This window comes from Lates calcarifer, linkage group LG15, assembly GCF_001640805.2.
Source record: "Lates calcarifer isolate ASB-BC8 linkage group LG15, TLL_Latcal_v3, whole genome shotgun sequence".
Taxonomy (NCBI): Eukaryota; Metazoa; Chordata; class Actinopteri; family Centropomidae; genus Lates; species Lates calcarifer.
In genome coordinates, this window is record NC_066847.1 from 3888426 (window position 1) to 3912651 (window position 24226).

Below are 24226 nucleotides of genomic sequence, written 5' to 3' on the forward strand. Positions count from 1 at the left end.
CATGGCCTCTGCAGATCTGCAGGTGGTGAGTCTCATCGCAGCTCGTAAAAGCCCTTGAGGTTATATTCTGATGAAATCAACTGAATTAGATCATTGGCAAAAAGCAGAGTTGCAATAATGAGGTCACCACACCATACCTCTACCTCTCTGCTATGCCTAAAGATCCTGTGCATGAAATTCATGAAATCTGTGTCCAGGCACAACCTTTGCAGAGCCCAAAGTCCAAAGAAAAAACACTTAAAATGTGACATACAGCTCTTTAAACCTAGCAAAGGCTCGGTACCCCATATTCCTGTAACCCCCTCATTTCACTGCTTCACTGTTTCAAAAGTGCCTCCTTGTATAAACTGTCCCCAGAAAGGCTTATGCCAGTAAAAATATGAATAACCATTACTTTTATGTTCATCGCTGAAAAGTGGAAAATGCAATCTGGCATGAACTACTACAGACTGACTGGGTTGATAGACTCTGTGCTGTGAGCAGTTACCTTATAATGATTTCTTGATATTGATGGTACAGACAATATGGAAACAGTGGTAGCGATGTTACTATAAGTCTTTAAAGTCTTCATTTGGTTTTAATGCTTTGTGCTAACTGATTCAAATTTTGCCAAAGATGCTGGAGAAAGTCGAGCTCTAATTGACTATGATAAACTCAAATAAATTGTAAACATTCCTCATAATATGTAGTATTATGAGGCAACCATCAAGATGCACATATGAAAAACTTATCAATTTCCCTTGTGGTAAAAATAGTTTGTATGATAAGAGAGAAATTGTATGTTGATGTAGTCACTGTGACTCTTGACTTTAGAGAGTGTTGTAAAGCCAGCATTCACTTAGCAACCAGGGACACTGACGGTAATTGTTATCTTTAATTGATAACTCCAGTTCATTGCTTCTCCTCGGATCATTGCAAAAATCAAATTAGAATGCAGTAAGTAACACAAGAAATGGCTTCTTTCAGTCTTTAGTAAATCTGGCACTAAGCAGACTTTTGCATCCCTTTAGCTGCCTTGTTTGTCAGTAAAGACAAACCAAAACTAGGTATGACAGGCTGACTCTGCCAGCCTCAAAGCCTGCCAGTCAGATGTCCCAACATGGCCTTAGCTTTGCTGCTGTGTCAGGACTACTCACAGAACAGAGAGCACAGAAAACATTAAACTGCATTGTCCCTCTTCTAATCTAGCAGTGTTCTTGATTGATAGCTGTGGTGCTAGCTGGTCATGCTCAAGGTTTAACAGCAAACTCATCCACAGTCTCTCTTTACTTACTGTTGTTATGTCGGCACTGACAAACACTCAGCTGTTATAATCTTTTTTTTGTTTAATGTATTATACCCAGTGCTACCCTGAATACTGCCATAAGAGTAAGGCTGCTCGTGTGCTATATTTTTCACCACTGCCTACAAATCCCATGAAAACATCAATTCTAGAAATTAATACCAAGAACTGTGTAGCCACAGCCTGATATAGCTCAGTCCACTGTGCCATAGAGCTCTACTGTCCAAAAACTATTAAAATCACATCAGTTAGCCAAATGGTTGCACAGGGTCACATTCCTTCATTACTATGAGCACGGCAACTGTTGTTTATTTTGAGTTAATCTCACATACACCATCCTGGTGCTATAAATACACAAGTGCACCAAACGTGTATTAATCTACAACAGAAAATAGTCTCCAACAAATTCAGAACCACAGTACTCAGTCTTTCTCTGTTTCTCTTTCGAGACGAATTAATTACTGAAGGTCAAAAGACTGGTGCTGGAATAAGGGACATAAGGGTCAACTGTTATACACTCTTAATCTCATTCCTAGATGCACATATGTAAACAGCCAGAACATACTGTATGTCTGTTTGAAGTAATTTCTGTCAAAATTCCTGCTACATGTTGGCTCACAGTTTTCTTATTGAAATAAATAAATAGCACAGCCTTAATATATTTTTCCTATGGAAATATTGTTACTGTTACTGTAAGCCCTCATTGTCACTTCTTCCATGCAATCATTTCACTTTCACACCCTTTTCTCACCAGCATAAACACCCCCTCTCTCTCCCTTTCTCTCCCTCTCTGCTTTAGTGTTTTGCTCCTCCTTTGCCCCCCCCCACTTTCTCTCGCTCTGCATTAAGCCCTGCTTGTCTCTCTGCCTCTCTGATCCTGGGAGCAGTGCTTATGGGAGCTCCTCAGACCAGCGTGAGCACTGCTGGTCTCCAGTTGCCTTCCCAGCTCTGCAAGTGGAGGACGAGTGGTGGAGGAAGAGGAGGAAGGGGAGGGGGAGTATCTGTCCTTGTGCCCTAGGCGGGAGAAAGGAAAGAGAGGAGAGGAAAGGGTAAATTGAGATAGAGAAAGTAAGAAGTGGGCATGTGAGAGATGCAGAGTGAAATAAGAAAGGAAAAAATGAGAGAGAAAGACAAGAGAGGATGGGGCAGGAGAGAAAAATAGAAAAAAGCCAGGAGTAAAGAGAGAGCAAGAGCAGGGTGGCACAGGCAGAAGAGCAAATGAGTGAGCGAATAGGAGACGGAGAGAGAGAGTGAGCGCGAGCAAGCAAGCAAGAGGGAGGGAGGCGAACAACACTGCAGACACTCGCCCACTGTCACTGCTCCACAGCCAGAGGACAGAGGCAGCAACGGCAACAGTGGGAGCGGAAACGATGGAGGAGGAAGACTGTACCATCCATCTGCAGCTCAGCCCCCGACACTGACAGCCTCCCTCCGGGACCATCCTGCCAAGTTGGGAGCAAAACGAAAAAAAGGAGAAAACAACTCTCTCTGTCCTTCACAAGACCACAAGTACTGGACCTCAACTCCTGCAGGACTGATAACACACTACACACACACACCTCATTATTTCTTCCCTCTCTTACACTGCCATACACTTACTCACACCCTCACTCACAGCACACTTCACTTCTCGTTGCCTTTTGGACTAGTGTGTTTTTTGTTGTTGCTGTTTTTTTTCTTCACCGCCTTCTCTGACCTTCTGAGCTGAGTGGATTTACTTTTATCCTGTGTCGGACCATGGGGCTGGGGTGGTGGGGTGCAGCAGGGACCCTCCGAAAAAGGACAGAGGGGAGCTGGTACCTTTTGGTGACATTGCTGCTGTTCTGTGGTTTCTGGAAGGCTCACACACAGACAGATGATGGGAAGTCTGTCTACTTCTGGGAAACAGGTACGGCTACATCACTAATTAGAGATTATATTTGATCCCTTGTTTTTACGTACGGAGCATTTATGATGGTTGGTGGTAAATGAGTGTGCATTGCTGGTGCTGCTATGGTATGTGAACTGACACACTAATGTAATCATATGTGTGGTTTCAGTTCATTTTTGCAGAAAATGTAGACTGAATGGTGTGACAACTTTTAGATTTTAGGGAATATTTAAAATCAGTGCATCTATGAGAATAGAAGCTTCTTGGATCTAGTACAGGGACAGACACATCCTCATGTTTAATTGACTTGCACAGATCTACTATGCTTATAGATGACACACTTTGGTTGTCTCATAAATTTGTTATTTGAGGTACGTATACAACTCTACGCAGCTGAACTTCAAAGACACATATCTTTGAAGATGACCCAGAAATCTACAGTAGAGCTGTCTCCTCATACTGAATAGCATGTGGCATGCAGGACATCCGTGAGCCATTTTTGAATGGATTACTTTCATCTCCCTGAGTCTCAGGTGATGCACCGTTATTGAAATGTTACTGCTGTGTGTTATAGGATGCGGATGATTGATAGGCAGTGTTGCACAATAGTGCTTGTTGAGGGAAGCAGAGTGGAATGGTTTTTGATGGTACTGATACAAAATCAGCGCAGAATAAGCGGAGGTTGTATGTGAAATTCATACATGTTATAGATGTGTAGACGGATGGATGGTTACAGTATTTCTGACCTTTGCACATGCTTGTTTTCTGCACTGAATGTAGCTGTGTTAAACTGTGAGAAAATGATTCATATGGAGTCAATTGAGTGTCACAGTGGGATCCATTGAATTATGTTATCACCGTTGACGTGCATGGGAAGCACACCACCAGTAATGGATGCTTTAAGGTTTCCAGAGTATAGTGAGCCCTTATGATGATTGTTAATGGACACTGAGAAAATTAATAGAATAATCTCTGCAGTCTGGGAAGTCCTTTAAGAGATAAATTAAATGACCATCTCTCTTGACTTGATTTAATCCTCAATTAGACAGAAAAGCTTAAGAGGTTAAGGTGTGCTCTTTTCTTACAGAAACACATTTTGCCAAAAACTATATTTTTTCAATACCGGTAAACCTAAGCCTAACTCGAACACCCCCACTCCACTTGTCCTGCCCCGCCTTGCCCAGCACCAGTCCCCAGTTGACGTATCCCACGTCTCTCCTGTGGTTCTGCATCTTTAAAGAGGATGTAGCTGAGTAAGGAGATTAAAGGAGCAGGGATTTAACAACCCAGGAAAGACAGCCCAGGGAACAGACTTGAGAAAGAGAAAGGCAGAGTGAGCACTGCAGGCAGGGAGAGGGACTAACTTAACCTACATCTACCCTACTGTAGGTCATAGTGATTACGCCTCTCTCCCACGCTACACCACCTTTCTCCCACACTATACATGCTCCTCAACTGGAAGGCTCTAGGCTCTCTGCTTTGAAATGTAATCCAGTGTTGGGAGTTTGTTCACTTCTTCCCAAATAAAAGGTAGCGCATTGATTTCAGCCCTGGAGTCTTCTTTTTTCTGTGCCTCTTTGGTTTGACAATTGCCTGCAGAGTATTAAAATCACATAGGGCAATTTAGGGCTTTGAATCCCAGTGCTTTTCATCAAAATGTGATTATGTTTGCACAACATTGGCATACTTTTCCTTGCCAATCGAAGCTTGTTTAAAAAAAAAAACACAAAATGTGATGATGTTTGTGCACATTTGCAGAGTGTGCAGTGGAGGGAATATTCGTGTGGCAAGCAATGCTCTGATGTTTTGCATATTGATGAGTCTAGCTGAAATACACCCCCTGTCTTTGAAACTGTGGGGAATTGGGCCTGCATTGCTTTTACTGCCTTCTGTGAAAATATGATGTATCTGTTTTGGAAGGTGAGACAGTTCAGTGCTGTTTTTTTGCTCTGAAAATACTATTCAAATGAGGCAGATAGAGACAAGAGGCTCCGCCTGACAGTGCAAGTGATATTTCTGAAGGTGGCGGTGAGGATAACTGAAGAAAAGACGGGAATGATTATAGCCACCATGAGGACGATGGTGGTGATGATGACGGTGATAATGGCACGCCACAAGTTTTTCTGGGGCCTTTGAGAGATTGCTGGGAATGTGTCTCCCTCTCAAGACGCTATTTTCACACCATTTTTCTTCATGTCGCTTCCTCTCAACTGTGCACTCCCTATGCTCTTCTTCCTCTGCATCTCTATTGCTCTGTTTCCCTGTCTGGCACTCATACTATATTTTGCCTCGCTGTTTTAAGATCCACAGCTTTTTCCAATCACTGCAGCAGTAAAATTCCACAGAAACCTTCTATATTGCCAGTAGTCAAGAGGCAACACCAGGATGACAATGGATCTAACAAATACTGCTGTATCCTGCAAATTCATGTGTAATAAGAGAACTGCTAAGTGCCACACATGCTGAGGCACACACACACACACACACACACACACACACAGCAGGTATCTTTTCTATTCTGGGTCTGTGTGCAGGCTTCATTAGAGTCTGTTGTTGGAGCGACAGGGTTGCCAGGTTTTAGCTGTCAAGACCTCACACGTCTGCCTGAGGACAAAGCAATTACAGGTGGTAGAGTAGGTGATGGTGTATTCAAGAAAACACACACTGTAACATCTCCATTTCTTGGACATTCTCTGTAGTTTGATGATGATGCAGGTTGATTTTTCACTGGATCTTGAAAAATATAAAACAGAAAAAGAAGGTTAGCTTGTGAGAATCAATATTATGATTGCCTTTTTAAAATATTGAGCTGTGCATCGACAGGTGTCAAATTGTTCTCCAGTCTGACATCCTGATTTGGTCAGTGTTTTATCGACTCTCGCTCTGTCTGAATTTGGGAACGTAATCTTTCCTGGGATCCAGATTATCTGCCATTCAGATTACGCAGGCGTCGCCTCTGGCCTCTGATCAAGCTGATCTCATTTCACCTACCGTCTCGCCTCTCTTGTCACACTTATCAGCACGTGTCTCCCTGATGTAGTCCTGTTAAGTCACCTGAGTCATGCAGCAGCTATTCAACTAACTGTTCCAAGTTGTTTACTTGCCATGCATGTGTGTTTGTCCACACGTGCATGCAATGTCAGACATTAACAACCAGAAAAGTGCTGGTAAAATCTGTGTTTGATGGATAAATCAATACGTTTCAACCACAACATTGGCAAGTAACATTTTGAGACCTTTTGAGATGACAAGGTTTAAAAAGATAAGAGCAAACAAATGGCTTTGTATCAAAAAGGCTCCTGATTAGCCACCTGTTACACTCTTCACAGAGCATTTAATCTTTTGTTTCATTGCTTCTAGATAGTTAACTAACTGAATCATGAATCACAAACTTGAAGGCTTCTATTCATTATTAATTGACAACATGAATAAGAAACTCTTGAAACTCTTTGGATCTGGTAAAAATATTCTTGACAGATACTTTTTTTAGTTCAGTTAATCATAAAGAGATGATTTCAGATCATTTTCTTGCACTGTGCATCCACACTGTGTATCCACACTATGTGTATGTACATGTGTGAGTGTGTTTGTGTGTGTAGGTCTTTACATTTGTCAGCCTTGCTTCTCTAATGACCTGTCACTTCACAGAAACAATGGAGTTTTAGTCCTACACAGCTTTCAGTGCTCTGAAAACGCCGCTGTGTGTCACCACGTCCTGCTGATGTCACCTTTCAATGCACGGCGACTAGCGTTGACAGGCCATTGTTAGCCGAATACATTCCTCCCTTCACAGAGGCACTAGCAGTGAAGGATGTCACCCTCGCTGAGGGTTGTTAGTGGCCCTCTCACAATCACCTGCTATTATGGCGGACCCACTGAAGAGGCCATCCAGGAAATTGAGGGAGAGTGGGTGTGACGGGTTCACAAGTTCAATACAGCAAGCCAAGGTCATTAATATGGCAAAACACCTTGAGCCAAACAGGTTGTAGTAACCAAACATGAGACAAGCTGAGATCCAACACAGAGCCTTGAGATGGATGGAAACAAAAGTACAGTATTGATCTCTCAGAGGTGCTTCTGACTAATTAACTATAAAACTGCTTGTCTAGCCTTTTTTTCTGTTTAAAGAAACACATGAGAAATCTGAGATCAGGTAGTTTTGCCTTATCATCTAAATTCATGTGGAATGACTTTGACTTAATGTTCTCATTTACATCTATTCATTCTACAAATGGGTTTCTTTGTCTGCATACTTGATTGATTCATGTCCTCAGCTGACCTGAGCACCGGCCTCACTTATTGTCCCAGGTTTAAATTAGAACCCTCAGTCTCTGTGCGCCCTGAAAATCCTCTGCCTTAAATAGCCATGTGTTAATACCTGCGTACCTGTATTATGTCCAACACTTGTCTTCAGTTGAGCCAGAAACAAACACGCCTGACTGAGTCGCTGTAGCTTTGACAGCAGCAGGAATGTGACTGGCATCGTCCCAAATGAGAATATCCCTTGGAGATTCCTGCCTAATTTTCGCTAGTGCATTATAACGTGACCCTTTGTGACCCTAATTAGCATAGCACCTGAGGGCAAATAAGAGTCTGGTAGGTAATTGGCTAGCCACTGTTTAAATTCCTTGGCAACAGGCAACAAATTTAGGCCATGCATATAAATTAAGACAATTTCCCTGGGATTTTCATTTTTCATTACAGAGTGTGCCAGTGGGTTTTATTTTAATTCAGTATGCTTGTGTTTTTGTTTTCGTTTTTAGTTCAGTTGGAGTGGAAATAGAGGCTAATTGTGTTGTGTGTGTCTGGCCCTTCAACCATCGGAAAGTGAGCGCTCAGCAGCCTGTGGAGTCCTGCTAAGGAAACTCAACAAACAGCAGTAGCCATGTGGCCTCAGCATCTTTCTGTCGAAAAGAGGAAGGAAGCTATTTTTCAAAGTTACTATTTGTCTCAGTAGGAAAAAATGAGTGCGGCTCAAGCTCCAGTGGTCTGCGGTTCAGTGTCACCGCAGCAGAAATGATACCGAGCGAGGCAACAGGGTACCATGACACTGCACTTGATTTTAAAAGCATTTGCAGCACAATACGTCACGTTTGACCCAGATTGATCTATTTTATGGCTTTAGAGATATTACCCCACCACTCTCCACTCCAAACTGCTGCGTTTTTTGAAGTAGCCAATCCATCCAGTGGAAAAAGATGCCAAAGACATGCCAGAGTTTGTTTAATCTAAATGGCAGAGCTTACACTAAGACCTGGCTATTACTGATATAGGAGGGATGGCAGGATTAGAGATTATACTTCATCCAAAAAACTTTATTTAGAGTGACATAAGACGATTTCCACTGCCTCATTTTGCCATATTCAAACAGCTCATAACATGTTTTTGATGGGGCACTGTGTCATTCTGGAACCCCACCCAGTGTACTTTGTGGATGGTCACGGCATGAGTAAGCAGATCAGTGATAGATTTATGTTATGTAGGGATGTGTTTGCTCTGATTATCAGCCTTGACCTGATATATCAAAGTGACACGTGCTGTGGTAAAAAGATTAGTATATGATAGAAAATACTGACCTACTCTTTTTTTTTTTACTATGAGTATATTGTATATTGTATATTGAGTGTGTACACCCAGTTTTAGCAGGATCACACTGCTTGTCTGCTAATCTACTACAGTTGCCTAAAATATGAATTTTAGGTGCCTTGCTCAAGGACTCTTTTAAGGGTAGTAGCTTGTTCCTGATTTTTTTTAGTCATGTGTCACAGCTCAATCTGAAAAACATCTGCTTCTTAATTTCTCCTGTTTTTTTATGTATTATTTTCCCTCAGGTCTTCTCTAAAATAAAGAGTTTGTGTTCTCTTTCACAGAGGTCATGTCCCCACAGTGTCTCTTCACAAACAAGGACTTAAATCTGTGCTCAGCCACAAGTTGAAACACAAACAAATCCCTTTCCCATATTGGGGAAACCAGGCACTTTTTGTGGTCAGGGAGTGGCATTCAAAACAGGCCCTTGACTCCCATGAGAGGCAACAAGGCGGCTTCAGTGGGTTGAGAGGAATAGCGGCATCAGTGAAGAAAGCAGTGACATTTACCTGAAAAGAGCCTGTGCTGCCTCCTCCGATGCTATTCTAATAAAGCCGAAGAGATGGAGGAGGCTCAGGAGTAAATATCTCCCCGTCCAACCAGCAGCCCTGTTGTTAATCCTTCATTTCTCCCACTGGTTGTCAGTTGTTTTTGCTCAGCTGTGCAGTAGTCATGGGCATATTTTATATAGTCTTTTTTTAACATAAGAGCTCCTTGTAGTGTGAGTGTTGTGGCTTTGCCGTCTAGTGGATAAGCTGATGGAGAAGTGGATGCTCTGGAAAGCACTCACTGTTGTGTGGCAGGAAGATTAATTCCTCATCAGATCATGTGATGAACTGTAAACACAGACTGTTATAATCTACTGTGTGGTTAAGGAATCCTATATCAAACCTATTAAATCTATCTGAATATCATGAGAACATTGCATTAGAATATTGAGCTGCTGCCGGTTTGAATCTTACATAACCGCATTGCTTTTGTTATTAAAAGTCACATTGTACTGCTGCAGTTTTGACCCCATTTCTGAATGATTTTCTGCTTGTTTTTTGGACCATGTGTTCTTGGCTCGTTGAGTAAAAATGGTGCAGTAATTCCTCAGAGTACCCTAAGCAACGGTGACAGGACAGTGGCTTTAGGTAATTGTTTGTGACAGTGTTTGCCAATCCCTGATTTGATGGTGTTGGTCTGTGGGATATTGTTGAGCCCTTTGTTCTCTGACTTGTGCATGTTGTGCTTCTGTTTTATTTAACTTTGACTGGTGACAGTCAAACTAACTATGACACTTGTGGTTTTGAGTCTCATCCTGGTTTTGATCATCCAACAGTTGTTGACATAATTTCACTGAAAATGACAAATTTTGACCTCATAGTGGCACAAGAAGAAAAGTCAGAGGATCTCAGTCATTATGATTCATCCTCTCACCATGACTGTCCGTACAAAATGTAATGGCAGTCCATCCAATATTTGCAAGTTTGAAGTTAGTTACCCATTGCTCTGTGAAGAGCCTTCACAATAACAGGCCGGAGTTATTACCCACACAGGCATAGTTCAGGAGAGATAAAGATTTTAAACAGATATTAAAAGTCAAGATAGTAAATATACCCATTTATACATTTGATTGATAAGATGGACTTTATCTGCTTTCAGGCTGTTATACAGTACAGTGTGAGCTTCATTAGTGAAACTGCTGCTACATTTTATTTGCATTTCAAGGGTTTCTTTGTGCCAAGAAACACTTAAGCCCTATTAAAGGTACACATGCAACAGAAATTGAAAAAAGGTGGTTAATTTGCCAACTTAAAAATGCATAGAAAAGAAAATAGTTTGATAGAGCACACCTCATTTAAGACCTAACATCAGCATAATAGGCCTGAAATAATAATGAGGGAGGGAGAGAGAGACGGAGAGGGGAAACATGGAGGATTTGTAAGCATCAGAAATCCATACAAAGGAGTTCAGGGTGAGAGAGCCCACCATGGTGTACTGTAACACTAGTATCAACATAATAAGCTAGAAATATATAATGGTGGAGGGGGAGAGAGTGATAGAGTGTCTGGCTAATCACCAGTGACAAGCCCCTGGATTAGAGGGAGGGCAGCAGATGGCCCCAGGCAGGGCAAGGCTGACCGTATATGAATATCCCAGTAGGTTGGTAAGGCTCACTAATTCCTCATGCCTACAACAGACAAACATAGTGTGTGTAAGGGTATCTGTCTGTGTTTTGGTGGTCACTGCCCACCCATACAGAGCAGACCACTAATATAATCACAGAGAAATGTTTACAGTTGATGTCTGACCTAATGAGACCTACATTTTCTTACTACATTTACTTGGTGGTTTACATGTTTTTTAAACATTTTGGGCTGCAAGTAATGATTATTTTTGTTATCAATTAAGCTAGCTCAGATGTCAGAAATTCTCCTCCGGAAGTCTAAGGTAGGGGAAAACAAAGAAATAAGAAAAAAAATTATAAGAACAAAATGTTTTATTTATGTTATTTACCTAATTTATGTCATTCACGGTCGTGTATCTCTCCTCTCCTCAGTTTCTGCTTCACTGTGTGTGTGTGTGTGTGTGTGTGTGTGTGTGTGTGTGTGTGTGTGTGTGTGTGTGTCCTCTCCCCACACACAGAGCGGTGCAGAGGAGAGACAGGCTGACAACTTGTTACGTTAAGTACAATAAAAGCTTTCCAGCAAGAGTTAAAATCCCTCTGAAACCAAAGATACGTCAACCCCAAACACCAGAAAGTCAGGCCAAAATATCAGCATTTTTTAAACGCACACAATCTGGCAACAGTAGCGAGGATGCTAGCAGCTCTACTGCTGATGGCAGGAAAGCTAGTCCTGGCCAGAGCACCAGCAGCACTAGCTCTCCTGCTGTTACAGCTGCACCCCCTGATGTGCATAGGAGGACAGGCTGTCAGAGAGGAAATACTCCTCTATGCTCTACAAGACTGATATTGGTAAGGTTAGGGGCAAAAGTAAATAAAAATCTACACTAAATTTAAGTCCATCTCCATACAGTCTTGTAGCACTCAGACCATGATCCAGCTCTAATAAAGCTCACACTGCTATAAGATGTATTATGGCCATGAATCCAATCCCATTTAAGACTCCAAACTTTCAAAAGGTAGTGGTTCTTTGGCTGTGTCCATTGTTGCTTAACCAGTAAGGTTATTTCTGCTGCTTTTAAATGGTTGCGTAACTAAAACTACAATCTTGAACAGCATCCAGCTCCTCATCCATCCATTGATTCAAATGTCTATTCATCTGTTCATCCATTAGCTTTTTCCTCTCGCTACACATTGTGCTGTGGGTGTATGGCGTGGGCCTACACTCATGGGTGTCACTTGACGCACTAGGTCTCTGGCAAACACTTACTCCAATCCACACACACACACACACACAGAGACACACACACACACACACACACACACAGGCCCAGTAAGACCTCACTTGTGGTCTATAGAGAGAAAGTTGGCATTTCCCTTTAACACAGTGTCGATAACCAAGCAGCTTTTTATGTGTTTTAGCACTTACAGCCGGGGAAGAGAAGTCTTCAGTGGTCACACCTCCAGTTATATGTAGCTCAGTGTTAGTATGTGACAGATTGTGGGGAAAAAGGCTGTTTCTCATCCATCCTTACCTCATTTCATCTCTGTGATGAAGTCACTCAGTGTCACTGTGGTTTATTTTTACATTAGATATTAATCATTTCTGACTTAGGCCATTGTGACAACATTGGCTGTATGAAATCATAGTTATTTGTATGCAGTATGCCCCTGTCTTATTTGTTTGAATAATGCCAAAATTATGTTTTAGTGTTCAATTGTCTATCTCACAGCTCATTTAAAATGCTACTTCTAGGATCCTTGTAAACACATCAGTTCTCAAGTCTCTGTAAATCCTTCCATTATGCTTATAGAATAGAGTTTAAAAAATAAAATCTTGCTGCTTGTCTCTAAATCTCAAGGACTAAAATACATTCCAGACTGTCTTTAGCTATGTGTACCTACTCAGTCTCTCGGGTTATCAGGACTCTGAGAAGCACATTTAGTTGTAATACTTCATATAAGTGGAATAAACTTTCAGAAGATTTTAGAGTTGCTCTGACTTTGACTAGCTTTTTTTAAAACCAGGGTTGAAATGTTATATTTACTCCACCGCCTTCTGTTGAATCTGAAGTATCACCCCTCTCAACCTTGTGCTTACATTCTGAACTCCCTGGACTGAAGGAAACCCACCTAAGTTCTTAAAAAAAAGGCTGACCTGATCTGATGGAGACCTGAGCACAGTCAGACCCAAACCAAATAAACTGAACACCCAAACTCCCCCTAAAAGTAGAAGGAGAACACCAACAACTATCAATTAACAAACTGCCATGGAGACCCTTAGGTGTCCTTTAATTGTCCAAGGATATACAATGAGTACAATTTAAAGGGTAGTTCAAATGAACTGTGCATTAAGCCACACTGAGCAGAGACATATCAACATACACTTAATAGTTGTAGCTGAGTCCATTTGCTTCTGAAATAATCATTAAAAGGATCTATGAGTCAGATGAGGAATATCAAGCCACTTCTGGAAACAAGGAGGAGGGAGGGTCTTTTGTTTTGTGTTGTTTGTTCAGTTTCTGTTGCTCTAATATAGACCACACAGAGTATAACCAGGCAGCTGTTTGTAGGACCATGAGTCAAGCTTGTAGTTTCTACAGTATTTATCACAGTCAGGTTGGTGGGTGGCTGGTAGATGATGTGTACACAGTACTGAATTATTTTGCATTAATACATTAAACATTTATTAGAATTGATGCTTCAAGTTTGACAGCCATATTCTACAAGTTAACTCATCTGAATTCAGGCATTATGTATATTTGCAGAGAAATATGCAGTATAACATTGCATTAGTGTGTGTTTGGACAGTATAGGTCGTTGTAAGCTGTCAGTATGCTGTCTCACCAGTATGACCAACACAATGATTGATTAGAGGCAATTAAGTATTTCGTTTGTTGTGTGAGAGGTAGTTATGGGCATGAATTTTAATAAGCCTCATTTTCAAACTGAAATAATGCAGTCTTTGATAATGTCTGTAATATTTGTCAGTGGATTTCCAGTCCTAAGTGTTGAGATCAAATTAGATTGCAACCATAAAATATGCAAATGAGCTGTTGTCATTTTTTTATGATTGGTCGAGCCGTACTCGATAATGAGAGCACACAGTCAGATCCAATACAAACGACACATTGCAGACACACTGTAAAGAGCAGATTAGGACTGATGCAGCGTTGATGTGTCCTTTTGTGTTGTCGCAGCGTACTCCCCTAAGAGGACTCATTAATGAACAAGCAGCCAAGACAACCCTGGCTGCTGTAATTCATCATGGCACGTGTGACCTCTCTCCTCCACTGGCTGTTCTCACTGTGCCCTTCTTCATCCTCCATAGACGCACAGGAATGTGCTAGATACTTAAAACCATGTGGCATTATTTATTCTGGCTGAAAATGTTCAGTCTCTATCATCGTATGTTTGCTGCCTTTTTTTTTAATGTGTCCTTTTATTTTAAGTGTGAGTCTCCTCTTAGCTTTTATCAGCTGCTTTATTTATCTAGCATTGTTGACAGAAAAAACATTCCTCCGTCTCATACATCACACATGACTTGTAGCTGGGAGCAAACCAGTCACTGTAATAATGACGTCATTGAGGGTTGTGTGATCAGAAGTGGCACATGTTTATGTTGACCCATGCCTTTGCTGCAGGCACATACTGTGTATGTCTCAAAAGCACCCTGTGGTGTTTGCATGCCTCTGTCATGTATGTTCATTTTGACATTTGCTTAGTAGAAATGTGACCATTATTTCAACCGAATTCCCCTGCTTACTTCTCATAACTAAAGCTTATTCCACATAAGTATAACTTTGAAATCTCATTGAAAGTTTTCACTCACAAACCAGCCAGTGATTTTGGCTCCCGGCAGAATCTTTAGTAAAACATGTTTTTTGGCACTTTGATCTTGTTGAAGAATGGGAACTACACAAATAATTTAGGGAGGCTCTTACCTGCGTGTAGCTGGACAAAAACTAATCTGAAAACTCCACAGTGGGAAATCTTTGCCATCAAAGAAAAAAAAAAATGTCTGCAAGACATTGAAGGGCCTCAGAGCACTTGAACCACAACTAATTGCAAGACAAAGCTTCGGAAAATGTCATCCATCACCTCCGTGTTTACATTCTCCCTCCAGTTCATTTTTCTGAAAAGGGCCTGTATTGAAAATCCAGTGGTTGCACAAAGGAAGGGGAAGAATGGGGTCGCTTCCTCCTGGAAACAGTGAAAAATTGCCAGTTTGCTACAAGCATGCACCCATTTCCTGGCACACAGTTTTTGGAACTTCTTGGAGGCTTCCTTTATTTTAAATGAAGAAACTCAACCTTTGATGATCTCACATGGTTCGGTATCATCAGTCTGTGGAGGTTTTATTTTATATTATTTTTGTGATTGAGTGTTGTAATTTACTTTTCTGGGTTACCTGCCTTCTTTCCACTTGCCTTGTTCTCTTCTTCTACTTCAGTTAGTGATTTCCTGTTTCCCAGAATGACTTTTCATGAACCCCCAGAGAACAAGGATCTTTCTTAGATGGTGGAGAGAGAGGAAAAATGTTAACAGAGCAAGACTTTTTTGTATCGGTGACAAAAGGCACAAGCCCCACCCTTGACTGAAAACCCAAGATGTCATGCATTTTTTAGTGGTTTTAGTGGCTGCTGTCAGTTAATAAATTGATATCATTGCCTCTGTGATGGTTCTCCCTCTGTGTGACTGCTGTGGAAATACGAATGATATTACAGTCATTAGCAGACCTAGATTTCATTTCAATGAACTCTCCAGGAATCATTTATTATTGTAGGTTGGGGCTGTTATTAAAAGCGATAAGACAAATACATTGACATGATTTTATTGGACAGATTTTTTTTCTTTAACCTGCAAAAAGAGGAAGATAACGCTGGCGGTGAGTGAGCAATAAAGAGCAGTAAGGGTAAACATTCCCTGTGGGACTGTTAGAGCTTATATCTTATCTCCCTGGAGCATTAGCCACATTCTCTGTCACTTAGCCCGTTGGAATTCAGTGAGCAGCGACTTGCTCACTATTTATTAGAGCATACATCATGCATTTATCAGGCTTGTGTCTTGCTCCTCTGCAGCGAGTGAAATCAGAGTAAAGAAATAACACAACCCACATCCCTCTGTACATGGACCCTCAGCTCTCCGCTGCAGTGTGTCATTAGAAGCTCTCGTCAGCTGTCAAGCGAACAGGCCGACCCAGCCCTCATTCAGCCGGGCACACACCTGCCTCACTGAATATTATGTGTGTACTGTATGTGTGTGTTTCTCTGAAAGCACGACTAGCAGGATTATATAGCTGTCACAGCTGTCATTCACGGGCTCGAGCTGCCCCCTCCACCTCTGCACATTCACCCCACTCCCCCAACCCCCACAACACAACCCCCCTGCACCCACCCACCCATCTGAGCTTCTGACAGCTGTAGTCATGGCAACAGAGAAAACATGATGACTGTGTACATGTTGAAGCCTCTGCCCCGCTACCTGTGACCTGTACCTGTCTCGCTCATTTGATATCTATTTAATGGGAATATGTTAAATATGTTGAGCAATCTGGTTTTTATCAAATAATTTTCTACAAGTTCTTTGAGAATAGTGAAATATTTTCAGTAAAATATTATTTTTTTAAGTCTGTAATTGTTTGACAAGACATTTTGCTGCAGTTGTTGTGACAGAACAGAAATCGACTTTGTATATAGTATGTAACAATGATGGCAGATGAACTCATGCTTCCTACTGAAGTAAAAGCAGCAAAACACAGTGGAAATATATTGTTCTTACTCTGCAAATCGAAGGAAAACACCAAAACCAACAGTTAACTTATCTTCAGAAAAGCAGTCAACTATTTTGAAATTGGAAATTAGTTTTTGGAGATTTCCTGCTTTTCGCTATTTTCTGTCAATATCTTTGGGTTTTGAAGTGCTGGTCAGACATTTTCCTAGACCAAACAATGAATCAGTTCATGTAGAAAATAGTTAGTAGATTAATCAGTGATGAAAATAATTATTAGTTTAAACTCTAGATCTTACAGATGAGTATTGCTTGTCTATCCAGGCCTTATATATAGTCCAGTGAGTCAGTGAGCCTTCATGGCCAAGAACACCATCCTGCTGCCATAAAAACAACAAAAACACTAATATTAAAACTTGCCACTGAAACTAGTTAAAATACACTGATATACATTAATCCACGGCTAAAAATAATCTCCTATTTGCTAAAACTAACATGCCATCCTGTTTTAAGACAGTATTTCCATAAAACAACCATTATTAAAATTAAGATATATATTTGTGACTTGTTTTTGAAGATTTGAGTCTCAATAGGAGTGAATTAACTTGAGGTTGAGTGCTACAGATACTGTAGGGAAGTGCTGAGATTGGGATTTGTTGACAGTAAGAAAAATATAGAATAACACCAGCCTTATTCTTTAAGTAATTAAAAGTTCTGCACTTACTTAATTAAAAAGTAAAAAAGTATGAGCTGTTGAAGTAAAAGAAATCATTGTGAAGAAAAGCTTCTTTTCCTTGTTGATGCATTAGTCTATAAAAAGTGTTTTAATGCTCTAATGGTCCAAGTGGAGCTGAATCCAGCTACCATATGTCAGCATAACATTGAGGTATTGTTAAGGTTTAGGGCTGGCAGTTTTTCATGTTGTATGAATTCTTGTGCTGCTGTCCCTTTTCAGAACTCTCTAGATAATATCTTAAAGACTTTGCCCTCAAGCTGAAAGAAGGCTGTTTGTCAGAATTCCTGAAAAGCTGACATTTTGAAGTGATATCTCCTGAGCTTATCTCATGTTAAATGTAAAAAAAACCCAATCCGCAAAATGGTAAAGTCATATAGCACCTCAAAGACCTTGAGTAAACTTCTCATCTCTGCTCTGTACTGCAGTGTGCTGCATGTACTTTCAGTTGTGTGCCTGAAACCTGTCTTCACTAGGCCATTAAGTGTGAGAGTGTGTCCAAAAGTTGCCCATTAAACAGGTGAAATTGGTCACTGTGCTTGGTGGAGTTGACATTCCTGAACAAATTTTCTCACTCTGAGTTACAGCTGGGAATTTTACTGTCCCATGTTGATCCAGATGTTGTTTCAGAGGCTTTTCTGCCCCGACCAGAATAAAACTGTGGTGGAAATACGTGTGTGTGTGTGTGTGTGTGTGTGTGTGTGTGTGTGTGTGTGTGTGTGTATGTATGTGTGGTGCATCTGTGTGTGTGTGTCAGTGTGTGTGAAATGTAGGTCAGCCCTGCTGTGGTAGCCTGCTGGTGAACCCTCCAGTCAGACAGTGGACAATCTGAACTGGCATGTGTGCACTCATACATGGGCATGTGGTTTAATGTGGACCCACCCTTCCATTGATCCCCCAACAGCTTTTTTAAATACATTTTTTGGTATATCTACCATCATTAAAAAAAAAATACTGCAGCCCAGCAATAAGACATCTAAATCACAGTAAGAAGAGCTGGTGTGGGACAAGTGTAAGTAGCACCGGCAGCAATGGGTCAGCTCTCCACGCCTCTTGAACACTATTTAAGAGAGGCTCATTTCTGATGAAATCTTCCCCTTAGTCCACTGTTAATTTGCAGAGGATTAATATCATTAAAGCCTGCTCGTCCATGCTCGTGGCCTTTCTTGTTGATTGCTGGGTCCCCAGTGAGTAGAACTGTAGCCTGAAGACCCTGCAGCGCTTTGGTGTTTACGTGATTGGAGACTGCAGATGAGGAAAGAAATGAAGGAGGAGTGGCTGAACAGAAAGAGACGGTGAGGGAGAGAGAGGTAGTGTTGGTGTGATTCACGGATGAATTAAATTGAGTGAAGAGAAGCCGTGGGAGAAAGAAAGGAGATTACTTTTTTCCCTCTGTTTCTCAAAGATTGTCCACAGTTATCAAATATGTAGCATTATAGACGGCCATCTCATGTTACTGCAGGCTCAGTAAACTGCTGCTGCATTTAAACTCTGTGAAGAATTCTAACTTCTCTTCCTGTGCTGCCAGCTGCAGCTATATACAGTTTATACAGGATATATTGTATTTAAGAGTTGGTTGCTCTGTAATTCCACCTGTCCATACTTGTCATGAAGTCATCTGTTCCTGGAGCAACTACATTATAAAAGATGGGATACACAATCCACAGTCCTCTTTCTGTGCTGGGGCTTCAGCAGTCAGAATTAGCCAAATAAAGTGGGGGTGTAAAATCAGTACAAAATCTGTTGTTAATGTCCCAGGGTGAAAACAGTCTGTAGAAACACAATCAATGAACCTCAGCTGAACTTAATAATACATTTTCACACAAGGACTGCGGATCTGGTCTCTCTCTAGAAAGGAGTTTCTGTAGGGCCAGTAACATATATTTCAATGTACATATTGGCATGTGAGTATTTTATAAGCTAGACTTGACCCATCTTTTATGACACAAAAGATGCCATGGTAAATTATAATTAATACTCTCTATGCTGACTACTTGTATGGGATGGGACACAAACTGGGGCCACCTGTGTCAAAGACAAACTCATCTGCTCCCATCCTCCACCCTGACCTCCACATCCTTTATGTTTCACTGCATTCTATGAATATGTCATATTGCCTCTTTCATTGTCACTGAAGGTTATATGAGGGCTGTTTCCACAGTGTCTCCTCCTGATACAGTAGATGAGAGTTGTATGTTGCAGTATCTTGATGGGATTTCACTGCACAGAAAAATGTTGAGGAGACAATTGTAAGCAGCACTAACACAGGAAGGATATGACTGGATGCATTTATTGGTGACTGTATACAGTAATACAGGATGCTGCAGATGCCAACATTCACAGTGCAGTTTCCTGACAAACTCGTGGTTTACAGTCACGAGGAGGCATTGGAGTTTCAATTAACACCTCCAAGTTATAACCTGCAGCAAAATCTTGAGTTTAGTGCTTGTGACTTGAGTTTTGCTCGCTGGGATAAAGAAAGTCTGCCTCTGTATTTACTCGTCAGTCCAACTTTGATGAACTTTGAGCTGGTGACCAACAACAAGGCTTCATGACAGTTCTGACCTTTGGCCAAAATAGAGGAGCTATCATAGCAATATTTTGCACTGTCCACTTTTATTTCACCCTGATGTAGTACTACTCCACAGGTTCTGTGACACAGGAGTCAGTGGTAAGCAAGTGTAACATTGTTGCTTTCAAACCGCTAACATCAGAAATTTCCTAACCATTCTGGTTATGTAGTGATGTAGGCAGTGAACAGAGATTTCAGAGAGTCTTACTGAAGCGAGTGAACCCTGACCTCATTATGTTGTACTGCTTCCAGACAAACATGGTTTTTATACACCTAAATAATGCAGAATGAATTAAATGCTGTACGATTTTTTTTTAATGTTTGTTTTCTTTCTAAAGCATTCTTCTGTCTGGCATGAGTAGAAAAAAGATGAAGGAGAATTGAAGAGTTTTAACTGAAGCCCTGTTATGATGCAAAGAGAAGCGAGAGGGGGAAAAAAGCATGGTTGAGGAAGGTTTTTAAGAGCAGAGCATTATCACCTCTCCCATCTTGATTCACTCTCCCTCCATTTTTGTATTATTTGAGCACCCTAATTAGTTATTTTAGAGGTTTTTACACATTGTCCTCCAGCATAGCAGTTTGCCTTCCATAACTGCAGGAAACCACAGCAAATCACTTTTCAAAGAAAGAAAAACTAAAACTGAATCTGAAAATGCATGAGGATGAAGGAGACAATAATAGAGAGGAAGAGTCAGACTAGACGAGCCACTCCTGGTGCCACCCGTTCCTCTCAACAGCACGACAATCTCTAAAATAAAAAAATAGGAATAGGCTATTATCAAAGACTTTAGTCTGTAGCATGGAAATTGACAGTATTAACCTTTAGTGGTGCTTGACACTGTAATGCTCTATTGTCAGAGTAGATTCCAAATGCCTCTCACGTATGAGTTGACCCCACTGGGATACTTCTGCTCATGAAGGGAAAGTGGTAGGAATATGAGGGGGGAAAGAGAGAGAGGAAGAGCCTGAGAGAATAGAGATGATGGAATGGGTGTGAAAGAGGAAGAGAGCAGCAGATACAACAGAGACCCACTGTGAAAATGAATGCAGCCTCTCAGGATGGAGCGGCATACTCAAGGGAGAGAAATAATAAGACTTCCCCTGGTGTACTCTGCTGCCAAATGCTATGATTGATCAAGTCAGAGCTCCTCTCTTTATTAACGCTGATCATATATTGCCAGCAGCAGGGTTTTCCTACACGGCTTTAAGGATGAGAGGGACGAGCACTCTTCAATTTCATCTGAAATTTATTTCCATCTGTCAGGTTCAATTTATCCATGATATTGCCGATATACCCTGATACGTCTGTCAAAGTCTGCTTGTCAAAAGAACCGACTGACTTTTAAGCTGCCACCATCAAACATCCTTCAAAGACATCATGTTGGCCTTTGAGGCAATACTGTTTCAAACCAGTCAAGTTTGATCGTTTCTCTGTCAATTTAGTCTTGGATCTAAAATCTAGAGTTTTGTTTCCACCACAGATATCAAGCTAAAGTAAATACAGCCACATTAGCTGAAGAAAATGAGCAATAATAGTTCAAAGAGCCATTTTCCTCAGTTCTTTTCAAGAAAACTTTATGTTCTTCCTGTATCAAAAGCAGAAGCTCAGATCACCCATCATTTCTTCAGATTTTTTTGCTCAGTCACTCAGTTGCTGAGTATGGGGGTAGTATTGCAGAGTAGTGTTTGATTCTCCAAAAAACATGGCGTTAAGATGATGGTCCAGGGCAGCTATTTAGTCGCTTTGATCCTCCACCCAGTGGGGTGCCTTTGAAAGTGACTGGAGTGAAGAACACTGTTGAGGGTCTCATCTACAAAATACAACTCTGCTGAGGACTGTGCTGGAAGCGATACACAGTGGTCACCAAGGCAGGACATGCTTCGCCAAATCCAACAGAAACTCTCTTTCAAATGGAATTTACTTTTTACCTTCTCAGATATGGAGGATTTCATCTGAGGTGGCTGTCGTCAGAAAAGCCTCTACACCCAAAGCCAAATCTCAAGTGAAATGTGCTTCTCAATTCCATAAACATGATGACCAACTGTGAGTCAAGTCTCTGTCTATAGTAGATTTATAGGTATGGCTGAAGGATGGTTGCTGTCTGAGGTTGTGTTTTGGGCTAGCATCCTGGCTCTGAGGACTCAAAACTTGTTTGACAGACAAAGAATCTCACTAAACTTTTGATGCACTGAAATGTGCAAATTAATATTCCTGGTGTGTAACTTTGTAACATGAACAGTGTAATTCCTCTGTTAACTTCAGCATGCTGAGATAATGAATTCAATGATTACTGCTGCTATGATACTCTTGAGATTTGTCTTTGTCCACTTTTGCAGTGTCTTTCTGAAATTAGTACCTTATTACCCCCCAAAATTCTGAAATCTGGTAACATGCAAATCTCTTTAGAGGATTTCATACATTTTGCAGACAGACTACAAATTTATTACAAATTAATTTGAAAAACAGCAAATTAAAGTGCTGTTTTTTCAGTGCACCATTTGTCGCATTTAAAACATTTAATACACAGTTTTCATGTCAGTGCCACTGGACTGATGTGTAATTGCTGAACCACTTACTAGACCTGTGTTATTACAGACTGAAATAACACAATTGAGCAGTCAGTGTAAAAATATGCAGTGATGGTCTAGTCATCCACTTTTCAGTAGCATCTGCATAGCGTCCAACATGTGAGTGAGCCACATCTGGTCTGCAGCATCATTAACCCACATTTATTCTCAGATTGCACAGTGTTGTCGCAGCGAATGCCCTCCGTGGGCTACATGTACAGGCACACAGACACAAACAAACAAATCCCAAACACCCACTCCTTCCTGCTGCTATCAGCGTTCAGATGCTGCATTCATTCACATTTGTCTGCTCCCTTTGCTCCCTTGTTCGCTCTTGAACAGATGGAACCACAAGTTAGCATGTAGCCCTCTATATGCTAACACTGAGTCTGCATGTTAAGGGCACTGCTGCTGCTGCCACACCCACACTGACTCTACCTCTTGCTCTTTCCCCCCCCTGTTGTGGTTCGTGTCACACCGGCTCGCCCACCTGGCTGTACTCCCACACCCCTTTGCCCTCCTGTCCCACTCTCTGGCGATTACCACTCTAATCCATGTTTAATGGATTCAGCACACACTCTCCTCCTGTCCCGATGCTTGCCCCTGATTAAACCTCCACTGTGTTACAATCCAGATGTTATGACTGGATTGAGGAAGAGGCAAAGGTGTCTACGTTAGATGAGTCAAAGCACAGACTTTTCCGGTTTGAGTTGCGAGAATCGATTGGCTCCCCCGGGCGGCTTGTTCAATCACAGTTACAGAGAAGCTATTATCTCGTATGTGTTTAATCCGATTGTGTTGTCTCCACTTACACGGACTCCGAGGAAAACTGTTTGATCGCTCTGCTGTCTCCAACTGAGGATTGACGACAAACAAGGAAGAGGAAGAGAGATTTATGTGTGTGTTGATGATGATGGTGTGTCAAGCTGAAAACATAGAACAGGTTCAAGTGTTGTCAAGATTTGGATCCATGTGAGCAGACAAAATATCAGAGGCTCACACAAATAAGCTCATCTTTAGGTAGTTGTTGGTGGAGTGCATGTGTGCATAAGAGGAAGAATGTGCATGCACGTGTAAATTGCACGAGAAACTGCATATGCTCAAAGCTCCCATCTCCCATCTCCCTGTCCTTGTATCTGTGTGTGTGTGTGTGTGTGAGAGAGAGAGATCACATGCTCAGTGGCCCCATCTCCTCTCTCTCTCCTCTCATGTTTACCTGGAGCGGCGCAGCAGTGAAATCAAAGGGCAGAAACAGAGGGTTGTGTGCTCATTTATCTCAGTGCCTTCAGTTGGAGGGTGGCAGTTTTTACAGCTCACACCCCCTGGTGCGATCATAGCACTCAGCGTGTGTGTGATGTGTGTGGTGTGTGTGGTATGTGTGTTCTTTCTCACCTTGGACCTCCTGCTCTATACCTGGTCTATCCGACAGTGATATTCTTCTTGCAGCTCACTATGAGCCGCCCATTAGCTCCCCTCACACTGCAGTAAGCAGGAAGGATTTTAATATCGTGTTGCTATTCCTTGAAAGCTTTGTTCTTTTACGCCTGCTAATTTATGGAGGAAACTGAGGCAGGTGGGTGGCTCATTTATACATAATGATATTCCTTGTGATGTCACTTCTTGTTATCTCACTGGCTGAGACGACAGGCCGTAAGTAAGGAAGATCAGATGCAAGCGACATGATGAAATGCATGTACTGTACAGGTATAGCAATTTCCAGAGCAAGCCTGTAATCTATACAGTAGGTTGCTTTTAAAGAGATCTGGTTAAACTGA

The 24226-nt window shown here is 41.4% G+C and overlaps 1 protein-coding gene across 1 annotated transcript in view; it reads left to right on the forward strand.

The window, feature by feature from the left end:
- Window positions 1-2147: 2147 nt before the first annotated feature.
- The window catches only part of LOC108883217 (thrombospondin type-1 domain-containing protein 7A), a 135093-nt gene continuing 113014 nt past the window's right edge, over window positions 2148-24226 (forward strand). The window contains 1 exon segment of the mRNA XM_051075926.1: window positions 2148-3170. Coding sequence (XP_050931883.1) covers window positions 3020-3170 — 151 coding nt within the window. The 5' untranslated portion in view covers window positions 2148-3019.